We start from the raw sequence: 12,500 nt of genomic DNA, 5'->3' as shown, positions 1-12,500 counted from the left end.
GTACCCCCCTGGTACCCCCTGGTACCCCCCTGGTACCCCCCTGGTACCCCCTGGTACCCCTGGTACCCCCCTGGTCCCCCCTGGTACCCCCCTGGTACCCCCCTGGTACCCCTGGTCCCCCTGATCCCCCTGGTACCCCCTGGTCCCCCCCTGGTACCCCCCTGGTACCCCCCTGGTACCCCCCTGGTACCCCCTGGTACCCCCTGGTCCCCCCTGGTACCCCCCTGGTACCCCCCTGGCACCCCCTGGTACCCCCCTGGTACCCCCTGGTACCCCCCTGGTACCCCCCTGGTACCCCCTGGTACCCCCCTGGTACCCCCCTGGTACCCCCCTGGTACCCCCCTGGTACCCCCCTGGTACCCCCTGGTACCCCCCTGGTACCCCCCTGGTACCCCCCTGGTCCCCCTGGTACCCCCTGATCCCCCTGGTCCCCCCCTGGTACCCCCCTGGTCCCCCTGGTACCCCCTGGTACCCCCTGGTCCCCCTGGTACCCCCCTGGTACCCCCCTGGTCCCCCTGGTACCCCCCTGGTACCCCCTGGTACCCCCCTGGTACCCCCCTGGTCCCCCTGGTACCCCTCTGGTACCCCCCTGGTTACCCCCCTGATCCCCCTGGTCCCCCTGGTACCCCTCTGGTACCCCCCTGGTTACCCCCCTGATCCCCCTGGTCCCCCTGGTACCCCCTGATCCCCCTGGTCCCCCATGGCCCCCCCTGGTACCCCCCTGGTCCCCCTGACCCCCCTGATCCCCCTGATCCCCCCTGGTACCCCCCTGGTACCCCCTTGTACCCCCTGATCCCCCTGGTCCCCCATGGCCCCCCCTGGTACCCCCCTGGTCCCCCTGACCCCCCTGATCCCCCTGATCCCCCCTGGTACCCCCCTGATCCCCCCCTGGTCCCCCTGGTACCCCCTGATCCCCCCCTGATCCCCCCTGGTACCCCCCTGATCCCCCCCTGATCCCCCTGGTCCCCCGCAGTGCTGTTTGCCGAGATGACACGTGTGGCGAACCACGTGATGGCGCTCACCACCCACGCACTGGACGTGGGTGCCCTCACCCCCTTCTTCTGGATGTTCGAGGAGCGCGAGAAGGTGACGGGGGTCGGGCGGTGGGGGGGGGGGGGTGGGGCGGACACGGTCACCGTGACAACGACGACGGTGATGATGTACGGTCACCGTGACGACGACGTACAGTCACCGTGGCGACGACGATGATGATGTACGGTCACCGTGGCGACAACGACGATGATGATGTACGGTCACTGTGACGATGATGATGTACGGTCACCGTGACGATGATGATGTACGGTCACCATGACGACGATGATGTATTATCACCTTGACGACGACGATGATGTACGGTCACCTTGACGACGACGATGATGTACGGTCACCTTGACGACGATGATGATGTACGGTCACCTTGACGACGACGATGATGGTGTACGGTCACCGTGACGACGATGATGATGATGTACGGTCACCGTGGCGACGACGATGATGGTGTACGGTCACCATGACGACGACGACGACGATGTATGGTCACCGTGACGACGACGATGATGATGTACAGTCACCGTGACGATGATGATGTACGGTCACCGTGACGATGATGTACGGTCACCGTGACGATGATGATGTACGGTCACCGTGACGACGATGATGTACGGTCACCGTGACGATGATGATGTACGGTCACCATGACGACGATGATGTATTATCACCTTGACGATGATGATGTACAGTCACTGTGACGACGACGATGATGATGTACAGCCACAACCGATACGTGTCTCTGTGTCTCACCCCGTGTGTCTCTCTCTGTGTCTCTCTGTCTCTCTCTGTGTCTCTGTGACTGTCTTTGTATCTCTCTGTGTCTCCGTGTCTCTCTGTGTCTCTGTGACTGTCTCTGTGTCTCACCCCGTGTGTGTCTCTCTGTGACTGTCTCTCTGTCTCTCTCTAACTCTGTGTCTGTCTCTCTCTGTAACTCTGTCTCTCTGTAACTGTCTCTCTGTGTCTGTCTCTCTCTAACTCTGTCTCTCTCTGTCTCTCTCTTTCTCTCTGTCTCTGTGACTGTCTCTGTATCTCTGTCTCTCTCTAACTCTCTGTCTCTGTGTCTCTGTAACTGTCTCTCTGTCTCTCTAACTCTGTCTCTCTGTCTCTCTCTGTGTCTCTGTCTCTGTAACTGTCTCTCTCTGTCTCTATCTAACTCTGTCTTTCTGTCTTTCTCTGTGTCTCTGACTCTCTCTTTGTCTCTGTGTCTCTGTGACTGTCTCTCTCTGTCTCTCTCTAACTCTGTCTTTCTGTCTCTCTCTGTGTCTCTGTCTCTCTTTGTGTCTCTGTCTCTCTCTGTCTCTGTAACTGTCTCTCTCTGTCTCTCTCTAACTCTGTCTTTCTGTCTCTCTCTGTGTCTCTGACTCTCTCTTTGTCTCTGTGACTGTCTGTGTCTCTGTCTCTCTCTAACTCTGTCTTTCTCTGTCTCTCTGTAACTGTCTCTCTCTGTCTCTCTCTGTCTCTGTGACTGTCTCTGTGTCTCTGTCTCTGTGTCTCTGTCTCTCTCTAATTCTGTCTTTGTCTCTGTCTCTCTCTAACTATGTCCCTCTGTGTCTCTGTAACTGTCTCTCTCTGTGTCTCTGACTCTCTCTTTGTCTCTGTGTCTCTGTCTCTCTCTAACTCTGTCTCTCTCTGTCTCTGTCTCTAACTATGTATCTCTCTGTCTCTGTGTCTCTGTAACTGTCTCTCTCTGTGTCTCTGACTCTCTCTTTGTCTCTGTGTCTCTGTGACTGTCTCTGTGTCTCTGTCTTTCTCTAACTCTGTCTCTCTCTGTCTCTGTCTCTCCCTAACTATGTCTCTCTGTGTCTCTGTGTCTCTGTAACTGTCTCTCTCTGTGTCTCTGACTCTCTCTTTGTCTCTGTGTCTCTGTGACTGTCTCTGTGTCTCTGTCTCTCTCTAACTCTGTCTCTCTCTGTCTCTCTCTAACTATGTCTCTCTCTGTGTCTCTGTAACTGTCTCTCTCTCTGTGTCTCTGACTCTCTCTTTGTCTCTGTGTCTCTGTGACTGTCTTTGTGTCTCTGTCTCTCTCTGTAACTGTCTGTCTCTGTCTCTCTCTAACTATGTCTCTCTCTGTCTCTGTGTCTCTGTAACTGTCCCTCTCTGTGTCTCTGACTCTCTCTCTGTCTCTGTGTCTCTGTGACTGTCTCTGTGTCTCTCTCTGTAACTGTCTCTGTGACTGTCTCTGTGTCTGTCTCTGCAACTGTCTCTCTCTGTCTCTCTGACTCTCTCTCTGTCTCTGTGACTGTCTCTGTGTCTCTGTCTCTCTCTAACTCTGTCTCTCTCTGTCTCTCTGACTCTCTCTCTGTCTCTGTGTCTCTGTGACTGTCTCTGTGTCTCTAGATGTTTGAGTTTTATGAGCGAGTTTCCGGAGCCAGAATGCACGCAGCCTACATCAGACCCGGAGGTGTCCACCAGGTGACTGATTCACCTCCTCCACACCTCCTCCACACCTCCTCCACACCTCCTCCTCCCTCCTCCTCCTCCTCCCCCTCCTCCTCCCCCTCCTCCTCCACCTCCTCGTCCTCCACCTCCTCCCCCTCCTCCTCCACCTCCTCCCCCTCCTCCTCCTCCTCCACCTCCTCCTCCACCTCCTCCACCTCCTCCACCTCCTCCTCCTCCACCTCCTCCTCCACCTCCTCCTCCCCCTCCTCCACCTCCTCCACCTCCTCCTCCACCTCCCCCTCCTCCCCCTCCTCCCCCTCCTCCTCCTCCTCCTCCTCCACCTCCCCCTCCTCCCCCTCCACCTCCTCCCCCTCCTCCCCCTCCTCCTCCTCCCCCTCCTCCTCCCCCTCCACCTCCTCCTCCTCCTCCACCTCCTCCTCCTCCTCCCCCTCCTCCTCCTCCCCCTCCTCATCCTCCTCCTCCACCTCCTCCACCTCCTTCTGATGATGCTGATGATGGTGATGCTCATGATGATGATGCTGCTGATGATGATTATGATGATGCTGCTGCTGATGATGATGATGCTGATGATGATGATGTTGCTGCTGCTGATGATGATGATGATGCTGCTGCTGTTGATGATTATGATGATGATGCTGCTGCTGCTGATGATGATGATGCTGTTGATGATTATGATGATGATGCTGCTGCTGCTGATGATGATGATGCTGCTGAGGATGCTGCTGATGATGCTGATGATGATGCTCATGATGCTGATGGTGATGCTGATGATGCTCATGATGCTGCTTATGATGCTGCTGCTGCTGATGATCCTCATGATGATAATGATGCTGATGATGATAATGATGCTGATGATGATGCTCATGATGATGCTCATGATGATGCTCATGATGATGCTGATGATGATGCTCATGATGATGATGCTGCTGATGATGCTGATGATGCTGATGATGCTGATGATGATGATGCTGATGATGCTGATGCTGCAGGACATGCCCCTGGGTCTCATGGATGACATCTACGAGTTCATAAAGAACTTCTCCATTCGCATCGACGAGCTGGAAGAGGTGACACCTCCTCACCACCACCTCCTCACCACCACCATCACCTCCTCACCACCACCACCTCCTCACCACCTTTACCTCCTCACCACCACCATCACCTCCTCACCACCATCACCTACCACCACCATCACCTCCTCACCCCTCCTCACCACCACCTCATCACCTCCTCACCACCACCTCCTCACCACCACCTACCACCATCACCTCCTCACCACCTTTACCTCCTCACCATCACCTCCTCACCACCACCACCTCCTCACCACCATCACCTCCTCACCACCACCAACCTACCACCATCACCTCCTCACCACCACCACCTCCTCACCACCATCACCTCCTCACCACCACCTCCTCACCACCACCAACCTACCACCATCACCTCCTCACCACCATCACCTCCTCACCACCACCATCACCTCCTCACCACCACCTCACCATCTCCTCCTCACCACCACCAACCTACCACCATCACCTCCTCACCACCACCATCACCTCCTCACCACCACCACCTCCCACCACCACCATCACCCTCCTCACCACCACCACCTCCTCACCACCACCATCACCTCCTCACCACCACCTCCTCACCACCTTTTACCTCCTCACCACCACCACCTCCTCACCACCATCACCTCCTCACCACCACCTCCCACCACCATCACCTCCTCACCACCACCTCACCATCACCTCCTCACCACCACCAACCTACCACCACCATCACCTCCTCACCACCACCATCACCTCCTCACCACCATCACCTCCTCACCACACCTCCTCACCACCACCAACCTACCACCATCACCTCCTCACCACCACCATCACCTCCTCACCACCACCACCTCCTCACCACCACCATCACCTCCTCACCCACCACCACCTCCTCACCACCACCATCACCTCCTCACCACCACCTCCTCACCACCTTTACCTCCTCACCACCACCACCTCCTCACCACCATCACCTCCTCACACCACCTCACCACCACCATCACCTCCTCACCACCACCTCACCATCACCTCCTCACCACCACCAACTACCACCATCACCTCCTCACCACCACCACACCCTCACCACCATCACCTCCTCACCACCTCCTCCTCACCACCACCAACCTACCACCATCACCTCCTCACCACCAGCTCCTCACCACCTTTACCTCCTCACCACCACCTCCTCACCACCACCAACCTACCACTACCACCTCCTCACCACCACCATCACCTCCTCACCACCACCAACCTACCACCACCACCTCCTCACCACCACCATCACCTCCTCACCACCACCAACCTACCACCACCACCTCCTCACCACCATCACCTCACCACCACCAACCTACCACCATCACCTCCTCACCACCACCTCCTCACCACCTTACCTCCTCACCACCACCACCTCCTCACCACCATCACCTCCTCACCACCACCTCCTCACCACCACCACCAGCTCCTCACCACCTTTTACTCCTCACCACCACCTCCTCACCACCACCAACCTACCACTACCACCTCCTCACCACCACCATCACTTCCTCACCACCACCAACCTACCACCACCACCTCCTCACCACCACCATCACCTCCTCACCACCACCAACCTACCACCACCACCTCCTCACCACCACCATCACCTCCTCACCACCACCTCCTCACCACCATCACCTCACCACCACCAACCTACCACCATCACCTCCTCACCACCCACCTCCTCACCACCTTTACCTCCTCACCACCACCACCTCCTCACCACCATCACCTCCTCACCACCACCTCACCACCACCATCACCTCCTCACCACCACCTCACCATCACCTCCTCACCACCACCAACCTACCACCATCACCTCCTCACCACCACCATCACCTCCTCACCACCATCACCTCCTCACCACCACCTCCTCACCACCACCAACCTACCACCATCACCTCCTCACCACCAGCTCCTCACCACCTTTACCTCCTCACCACCACCACCTCCTCACCACCATCACCTCCTCACCACCACCTCCTCACCACCACCATCAACTCCTCACCACCTCCTCACCACCACCTCATCACCTCCTCTCACCACCACCTCACCACCACCAACCCACCACCATCACCTCCTCACCACCACCTCACCACCACCAACCCACCACCATCACCTCCTCACCACCACCATCACCTCCTCACCACCACCTCCTCACCACCACCTCCTCACCACCAGCTCCTCACCATTCCCTCCTCACCACCATCACCTCCTTGTTGTGTGTGGTTGTGAGTGGTTGACTGGTTGTGAGTGGTTGTGAGTGGTTGACTGGTTGTGAGTGGTTGACTGGTTGTGAGTGGTTGTGAGTGGTTGACTGGTTGTGAGTGGTTGACTGGTTGACTGGTTGTGACTGGTTGTGACTGGTTGTGAGTGGTTGACTGGTTTGTGAGTGGTTGACTGGTTGTGAGTGGTTGACTGGTTGTGAGTGGTTGACTGGTTGACTGGTTGTGAGTGGTTGACTGGTTGTGAGTGGTTGTGAGTGGTTGTGAGTGGTTGACTGGTTGTGAGTGGTTGACTGGTTGTGAGTGGTTGACTGGTTGTGAGTGGTTGACTGGTTGTGAGTGGTTGACTGTTGTGAGTGGTTGTGAGTGGTTGACTGGTTGTGAGTGGTTGTGAGTGGTTGACTGGTTGTGAGTGGTTGTGAGTGGTTGACTGGTTGTGAGTGGTTGTGAGTGGTTGACTGGTTGTGAGTGGTTGACTGGTTGTGAGTGGTTGACTGGTTGTGAGTGGTTGTGAGTGGTTGACTGGTTGTGAGTGGTTGTGAGTGGTTGACTGGTTGTGAGTGGTTGTGAGTGGTTGACTGGTTGTGAGTGGTTGCCTGGTTGTGAGTGGTTGCCTGGTTGTGAGTGGTTGACTGGTTGTGAGTGGTTGACTGGTTGTGAGTGGTTGTGAGTGGTTGACTGGTTGTGAGTGGTTGTGAGTGGTTGACTGGTTGACTGGTTGTGAGTGGTTGTGAGTGGTTGACTGGTTGTGAGTGGTTGCCTGGTTGTGAGTGGTTGTGAGTAGTTGACTGGTTGTGAGTGGTTGACTGGTTGTGAGTGGTTGTGAGTGGTTGTGAGTGGTTGACTGGTTGTGAGTGGTTGTGAGTGGTTGACTGGTTGTGAGTGGTTGTGACTGGTTGTGACTGGTTGTGAGTGGTTGACTGGTTGTGAGTGGTTGACTGGTTGTGAGTGGTTGACTGGTTGACTGGTTGTGAGTGGTTGACTGGTTGTGAGTGGTTGTGAGTGGTTGTGAGTGGTTGACTGGTTGTGAGTGGTTGACTGGTTGTGAGTGGTTGTGAGTGGTTGACTGGTTGTGAGTGGTTGTGAGTGGTTGTGAGTGGTTGTGAGTGGTTGACTGGTTGTGAGTGGTTGACTGGTTGTGAGTGGTTGACTGGTTGTGAGTGGTTGTGAGTGGTTGACTGGTTGTGAGTGGTTGACTGGTTGTGAGTGGTTGACTGGTTGTGAGTGGTTGACTGGTTGTGAGTGGTTGACTGGTTGTGAGTGGTTGACTGGTTGTGAGTGGTTGTGAGTGGTTGACTGGTTGTGAGTGGTTGTGAGTGGTTGACTGGTTGTGAGTGGTTGTGAGTGGTTGACTGGTTGTGAGTGGTTGTGAGTGGTTGACTGGTTGTGAGTGGTTGACTGGTTGTGAGTGGTTGACTGGTTGACTGGTTGTGACTGGTTGTGACTGGTTGTGAGTGGTTGACTGGTTGTGAGTGGTTGACTGGTTGTGAGTGGTTGACTGGTTGTGAGTGGTTGACTGGTTGACTGGTTGTGAGTGGTTGACTGGTTGTGAGTGGTTGTGAGTGGTTGTGAGTGGTTGACTGGTTGTGAGTGGTTGACTGGTTGTGAGTGGTTGACTGGTTGTGAGTGGTTGACTGGTTGTGAGTGGTTGACTGGTTGTGAGTGGTTGTGAGTGGTTGACTGGTTGTGAGTGGTTGACTGGTTGTGAGTGGTTGTGAGTGGTTGACTGGTTGTGAGTGGTTGACTGGTTGACTGGTTGTGACTGGTTGTGACTGGTTGTGAGTGGTTGACTGGTTGTGAGTGGTTGACTGGTTGTGAGTGGTTGACTGGTTGTGAGTGGTTGACTGGTTGACTGGTTGTGAGTGGTTGACTGGTTGTGAGTGGTTGTGAGTGGTTGTGAGTGGTTGACTGGTTGTGAGTGGTTGACTGGTTGTGAGTGGTTGACTGGTTGTGAGTGGTTGACTGGTTGTGAGTGGTTGACTGGTTGTGAGTGGTTGTGAGTGGTTGACTGGTTGTGAGTGGTTGTGAGTGGTTGACTGGTTGTGAGTGGTTGTGAGTGGTTGACTGGTTGTGAGTGGTTGTGAGTGGTTGACTGGTTGTGAGTGGTTGACTGGTTGTGAGTGGTTGACTGGTTGTGAGTGGTTGTGAGTGGTTGACTGGTTGTGAGTGGTTGTGAGTGGTTGACTGGTTGTGAGTGGTTGTGAGTGGTTGACTGGTTGTGAGTGGTTGCCTGGTTGTGAGTGGTTGCCTGGTTGTGAGTGGTTGACTGGTTGTGAGTGGTTGACTGGTTGTGAGTGGTTGTGAGTGGTTGACTGGTTGTGAGTGGTTGTGAGTGGTTGACTGGTTGACTGGTTGTGAGTGGTTGTGAGTGGTTGACTGGTTGTGAGTGGTTGCCTGGTTGTGAGTGGTTGTGAGTAGTTGACTGGTTGTGAGTGGTTGACTGGTTGTGAGTGGTTGTGAGTGGTTGTGAGTGGTTGACTGGTTGTGAGTGGTTGTGAGTGGTTGACTGGTTGTGAGTGGTTGTGACTGGTTGTGACTGGTTGTGAGTGGTTGACTGGTTGTGAGTGGTTGACTGGTTGTGAGTGGTTGACTGGTTGACTGGTTGTGAGTGGTTGACTGGTTGTGAGTGGTTGTGAGTGGTTGTGAGTGGTTGACTGGTTGTGAGTGGTTGACTGGTTGTGAGTGGTTGTGAGTGGTTGACTGGTTGTGAGTGGTTGTGAGTGGTTGTGAGTGGTTGTGAGTGGTTGACTGGTTGTGAGTGGTTGACTGGTTGTGAGTGGTTGACTGGTTGTGAGTGGTTGTGAGTGGTTGACTGGTTGTGAGTGGTTGACTGGTTTGTGAGTGGTTGACTGGTTGTGAGTGGTTGACTGGTTGTGAGTGGTTGACTGGTTGTGAGTGGTTGACTGGTTGTGAGTGGTTGTGAGTGGTTGACTGGTTGTGAGTGGTTGTGAGTGGTTGACTGGTTGTGAGTGGTTGTGAGTGGTTGACTGGTTGTGAGTGGTTGTGAGTGGTTGACTGGTTGTGAGTGGTTGACTGGTTGTGAGTGGTTGACTGGTTGACTGGTTGTGACTGGTTGTGACTGGTTGTGAGTGGTTGACTGGTTGTGAGTGGTTGACTGGTTGTGAGTGGTTGACTGGTTGTGAGTGGTTGACTGGTTGACTGGTTGTGAGTGGTTGACTGGTTGTGAGTGGTTGTGAGTGGTTGTGAGTGGTTGACTGGTTGTGAGTGGTTGACTGGTTGTGAGTGGTTGACTGGTTGTGAGTGGTTGACTGGTTGTGAGTGGTTGACTGGTTGTGAGTGGTTGTGAGTGGTTGACTGGTTGTGAGTGGTTGTGAGTGGTTGACTGGTTGTGAGTGGTTGTGAGTGGTTGACTGGTTGTGAGTGGTTGTGAGTGGTTGACTGGTTGTGAGTGGTTGACTGGTTGTGAGTGGTTGACTGGTTGTGAGTGGTTGTGAGTGGTTGACTGGTTGTGAGTGGTTGTGAGTGGTTGACTGGTTGTGAGTGGTTGTGAGTGGTTGACTGGTTGTGAGTGGTTGCCTGGTTGTGAGTGGTTGCCTGGTTGTGAGTGGTTGACTGGTTGTGAGTGGTTGACTGGTTGTGAGTGGTTGTGAGTGGTTGACTGGTTGTGAGTGGTTGACTGGTTGTGAGTGGTTGACTGGTTGTGAGTGGTTGACTGGTTGTGAGTGGTTGACTGGTTGTGAGTGGTTGACTGGTTGTGAGTGGTTGTGAGTGGTTGACTGGTTGTGAGTGGTTGTGAGTGGTTGACTGGTTGTGAGTGGTTGTGAGTGGTTGACTGGTTGTGAGTGGTTGTGAGTGGTTGACTGGTTGTGAGTGGTTGACTGGTTGTGAGTGGTTGACTGGTTGACTGGTTGTGACTGGTTGTGACTGGTTGTGAGTGGTTGACTGGTTGTGAGTGGTTGACTGGTTGTGAGTGGTTGACTGGTTGTGAGTGGTTGACTGGTTGACTGGTTGTGAGTGGTTGACTGGTTGTGAGTGGTTGTGAGTGGTTGTGAGTGGTTGACTGGTTGTGAGTGGTTGACTGGTTGTGAGTGGTTGACTGGTTGTGAGTGGTTGACTGGTTGTGAGTGGTTGACTGGTTGTGAGTGGTTGTGAGTGGTTGACTGGTTGTGAGTGGTTGTGAGTGGTTGACTGGTTGTGAGTGGTTGTGAGTGGTTGACTGGTTGTGAGTGGTTGTGAGTGGTTGACTGGTTGTGAGTGGTTGACTGGTTGTGAGTGGTTGACTGGTTGTGAGTGGTTGACTGGTTGTGAGTGGTTGTGAGTGGTTGACTGGTTGTGAGTGGTTGTGAGTGGTTGACTGGTTGTGAGTGGTTGTGAGTGGTTGACTGGTTGTGAGTGGTTGCCTGGTTGTGAGTGGTTGCCTGGTTGTGAGTGGTTGACTGGTTGTGAGTGGTTGACTGGTTGTGAGTGGTTGTGAGTGGTTGACTGGTTGTGAGTGGTTGTGAGTGGTTGACTGGTTGTGAGTGGTTGTGAGTGGTTGACTGGTTGTGAGTGGTTGACTGGTTGTGAGTGGTTGTGAGTGGTTGACTGGTTGTGAGTGGTTGACTGGTTGTGAGTGGTTGTGAGTGGTTGACTGGTTGTGAGTGGTTGACTGGTTGTGAGTGGTTGACTGGTTGTGAGTGGTTGACTGGTTGTGAGTGGTTGTGTGGTTGTGTGGTTGTGTGTGGTTGTGTGGGTTGTGTGTGGTTGTGACTGGTTGTGTGGTTGTGTGTGGTTGTGTGGTTGTGTGTGGTTGTGTGGTTGTGTGTGGTTGTGTGGTTGTGTGTGGTTGTGTGGTTGTGTGGTTGTGTGTGGTTGACTGGTTGTGTGGTTGTGTGTGGTTGTGTGGTTGTGTGTGGTTGTGTGGTTGTGAGTGGTTGTGTGTGGTGTGAGTGGTTGTGACTGGTTGTGTGGTTGTGTGGTTGTGTGTGGTTGTGTGGTTGTGTGTGGTTGTGTGTGGTTGACTGGTTGACTGGTTGTGTGGTTGACTGTGGTTGTGTGTGGTTGTGTGTGGTTGTGTGGTTGTGTGGTTGTGTGTGGTTGTGTGTGGTTGTGTGGTTGTGTGGTTGTGTGTGGTTGACTGGTTGTGTGGTTGTGTGTGGTTGTGTGTGGTTGTGACTGGTTGTGTGGTTGTGTGTGGTTGTGTGTGGTTGTGTGGTTGTGTGTGGTTGTGTGGTTGTGTGTGGTTGTGACTGGTTGTGTGGTTGTGTGGTTGTGTGTGGTGCAGATGCTCACGAGTAATCGTATCTGGAAGAATCGTCTGGTGGACATCGGCGTGGTGACAGCAGAGGAAGCCCTCAACTACGGATTCAGGTGCCACAAACACCACCACCACAACTACCACAACTACCACCACAACTACCACAACTACCACCACAACCACCACCACAACCACCACCACAACCATCACCACAACCAGCACCACCACCACCACAACCACCACCACTACTACAACCACCACAACCACCACCACAACCACAACCATCACCACCACAACCACCACAACCACCACCACAACTACAACCACCACAACTACAACCACCACAACCACCACAACTACAACCACCACAACCACCACCACAACTACCACCACAACTACCACAACCACCACCACCACCACCATCACCACAACCACCACCAGCACAACCACCACCACAACAACCACCACCACAACCAGCACTACAACCACCACCACAACCACCACCACTACTACCACCACAACCACCACCACAACCACAAC

The 12,500-nt window shown here is 54.2% G+C and overlaps 1 protein-coding gene across 1 annotated transcript in view; it reads left to right on the top strand.

The window, feature by feature from the left end:
• LOC142923332 (NADH dehydrogenase [ubiquinone] iron-sulfur protein 2, mitochondrial-like) overlaps nucleotides 1–12,497 on the top strand; it is a gene marked incomplete at its 3' end in the record, with an annotated part of 29,458 nt that extends 16,961 nt beyond the window's left edge. Inside the window, exons 5-8 of the mRNA XM_076064404.1 lie at nucleotides 974–1,086; nucleotides 3,388–3,462; nucleotides 4,440–4,517; nucleotides 11,988–12,497. Of these exons, the coding sequence (XP_075920519.1) occupies nucleotides 974–1,086; nucleotides 3,388–3,462; nucleotides 4,440–4,517; nucleotides 11,988–12,497 (776 nt within the window). The remainder of the gene's footprint in view (nucleotides 1–973; nucleotides 1,087–3,387; nucleotides 3,463–4,439; nucleotides 4,518–11,987) is intronic.
• Nucleotides 12,498–12,500: the final 3 nt, after the last annotated feature.

This window comes from Petromyzon marinus, unplaced genomic scaffold (assembly GCF_048934315.1).
Source record: "Petromyzon marinus isolate PM22_M1 ecotype Great Lakes invasive population unplaced genomic scaffold, UKy_Petmar_22M1.pri1.0 PM_Scaffold_423, whole genome shotgun sequence".
Taxonomy (NCBI): Eukaryota; Metazoa; Chordata; class Hyperoartia; order Petromyzontiformes; family Petromyzontidae; genus Petromyzon; species Petromyzon marinus.
The sequence above is the reverse complement of the archived record's forward strand: the minus strand, read 5'-3'. Positions and strand labels throughout refer to the sequence as shown.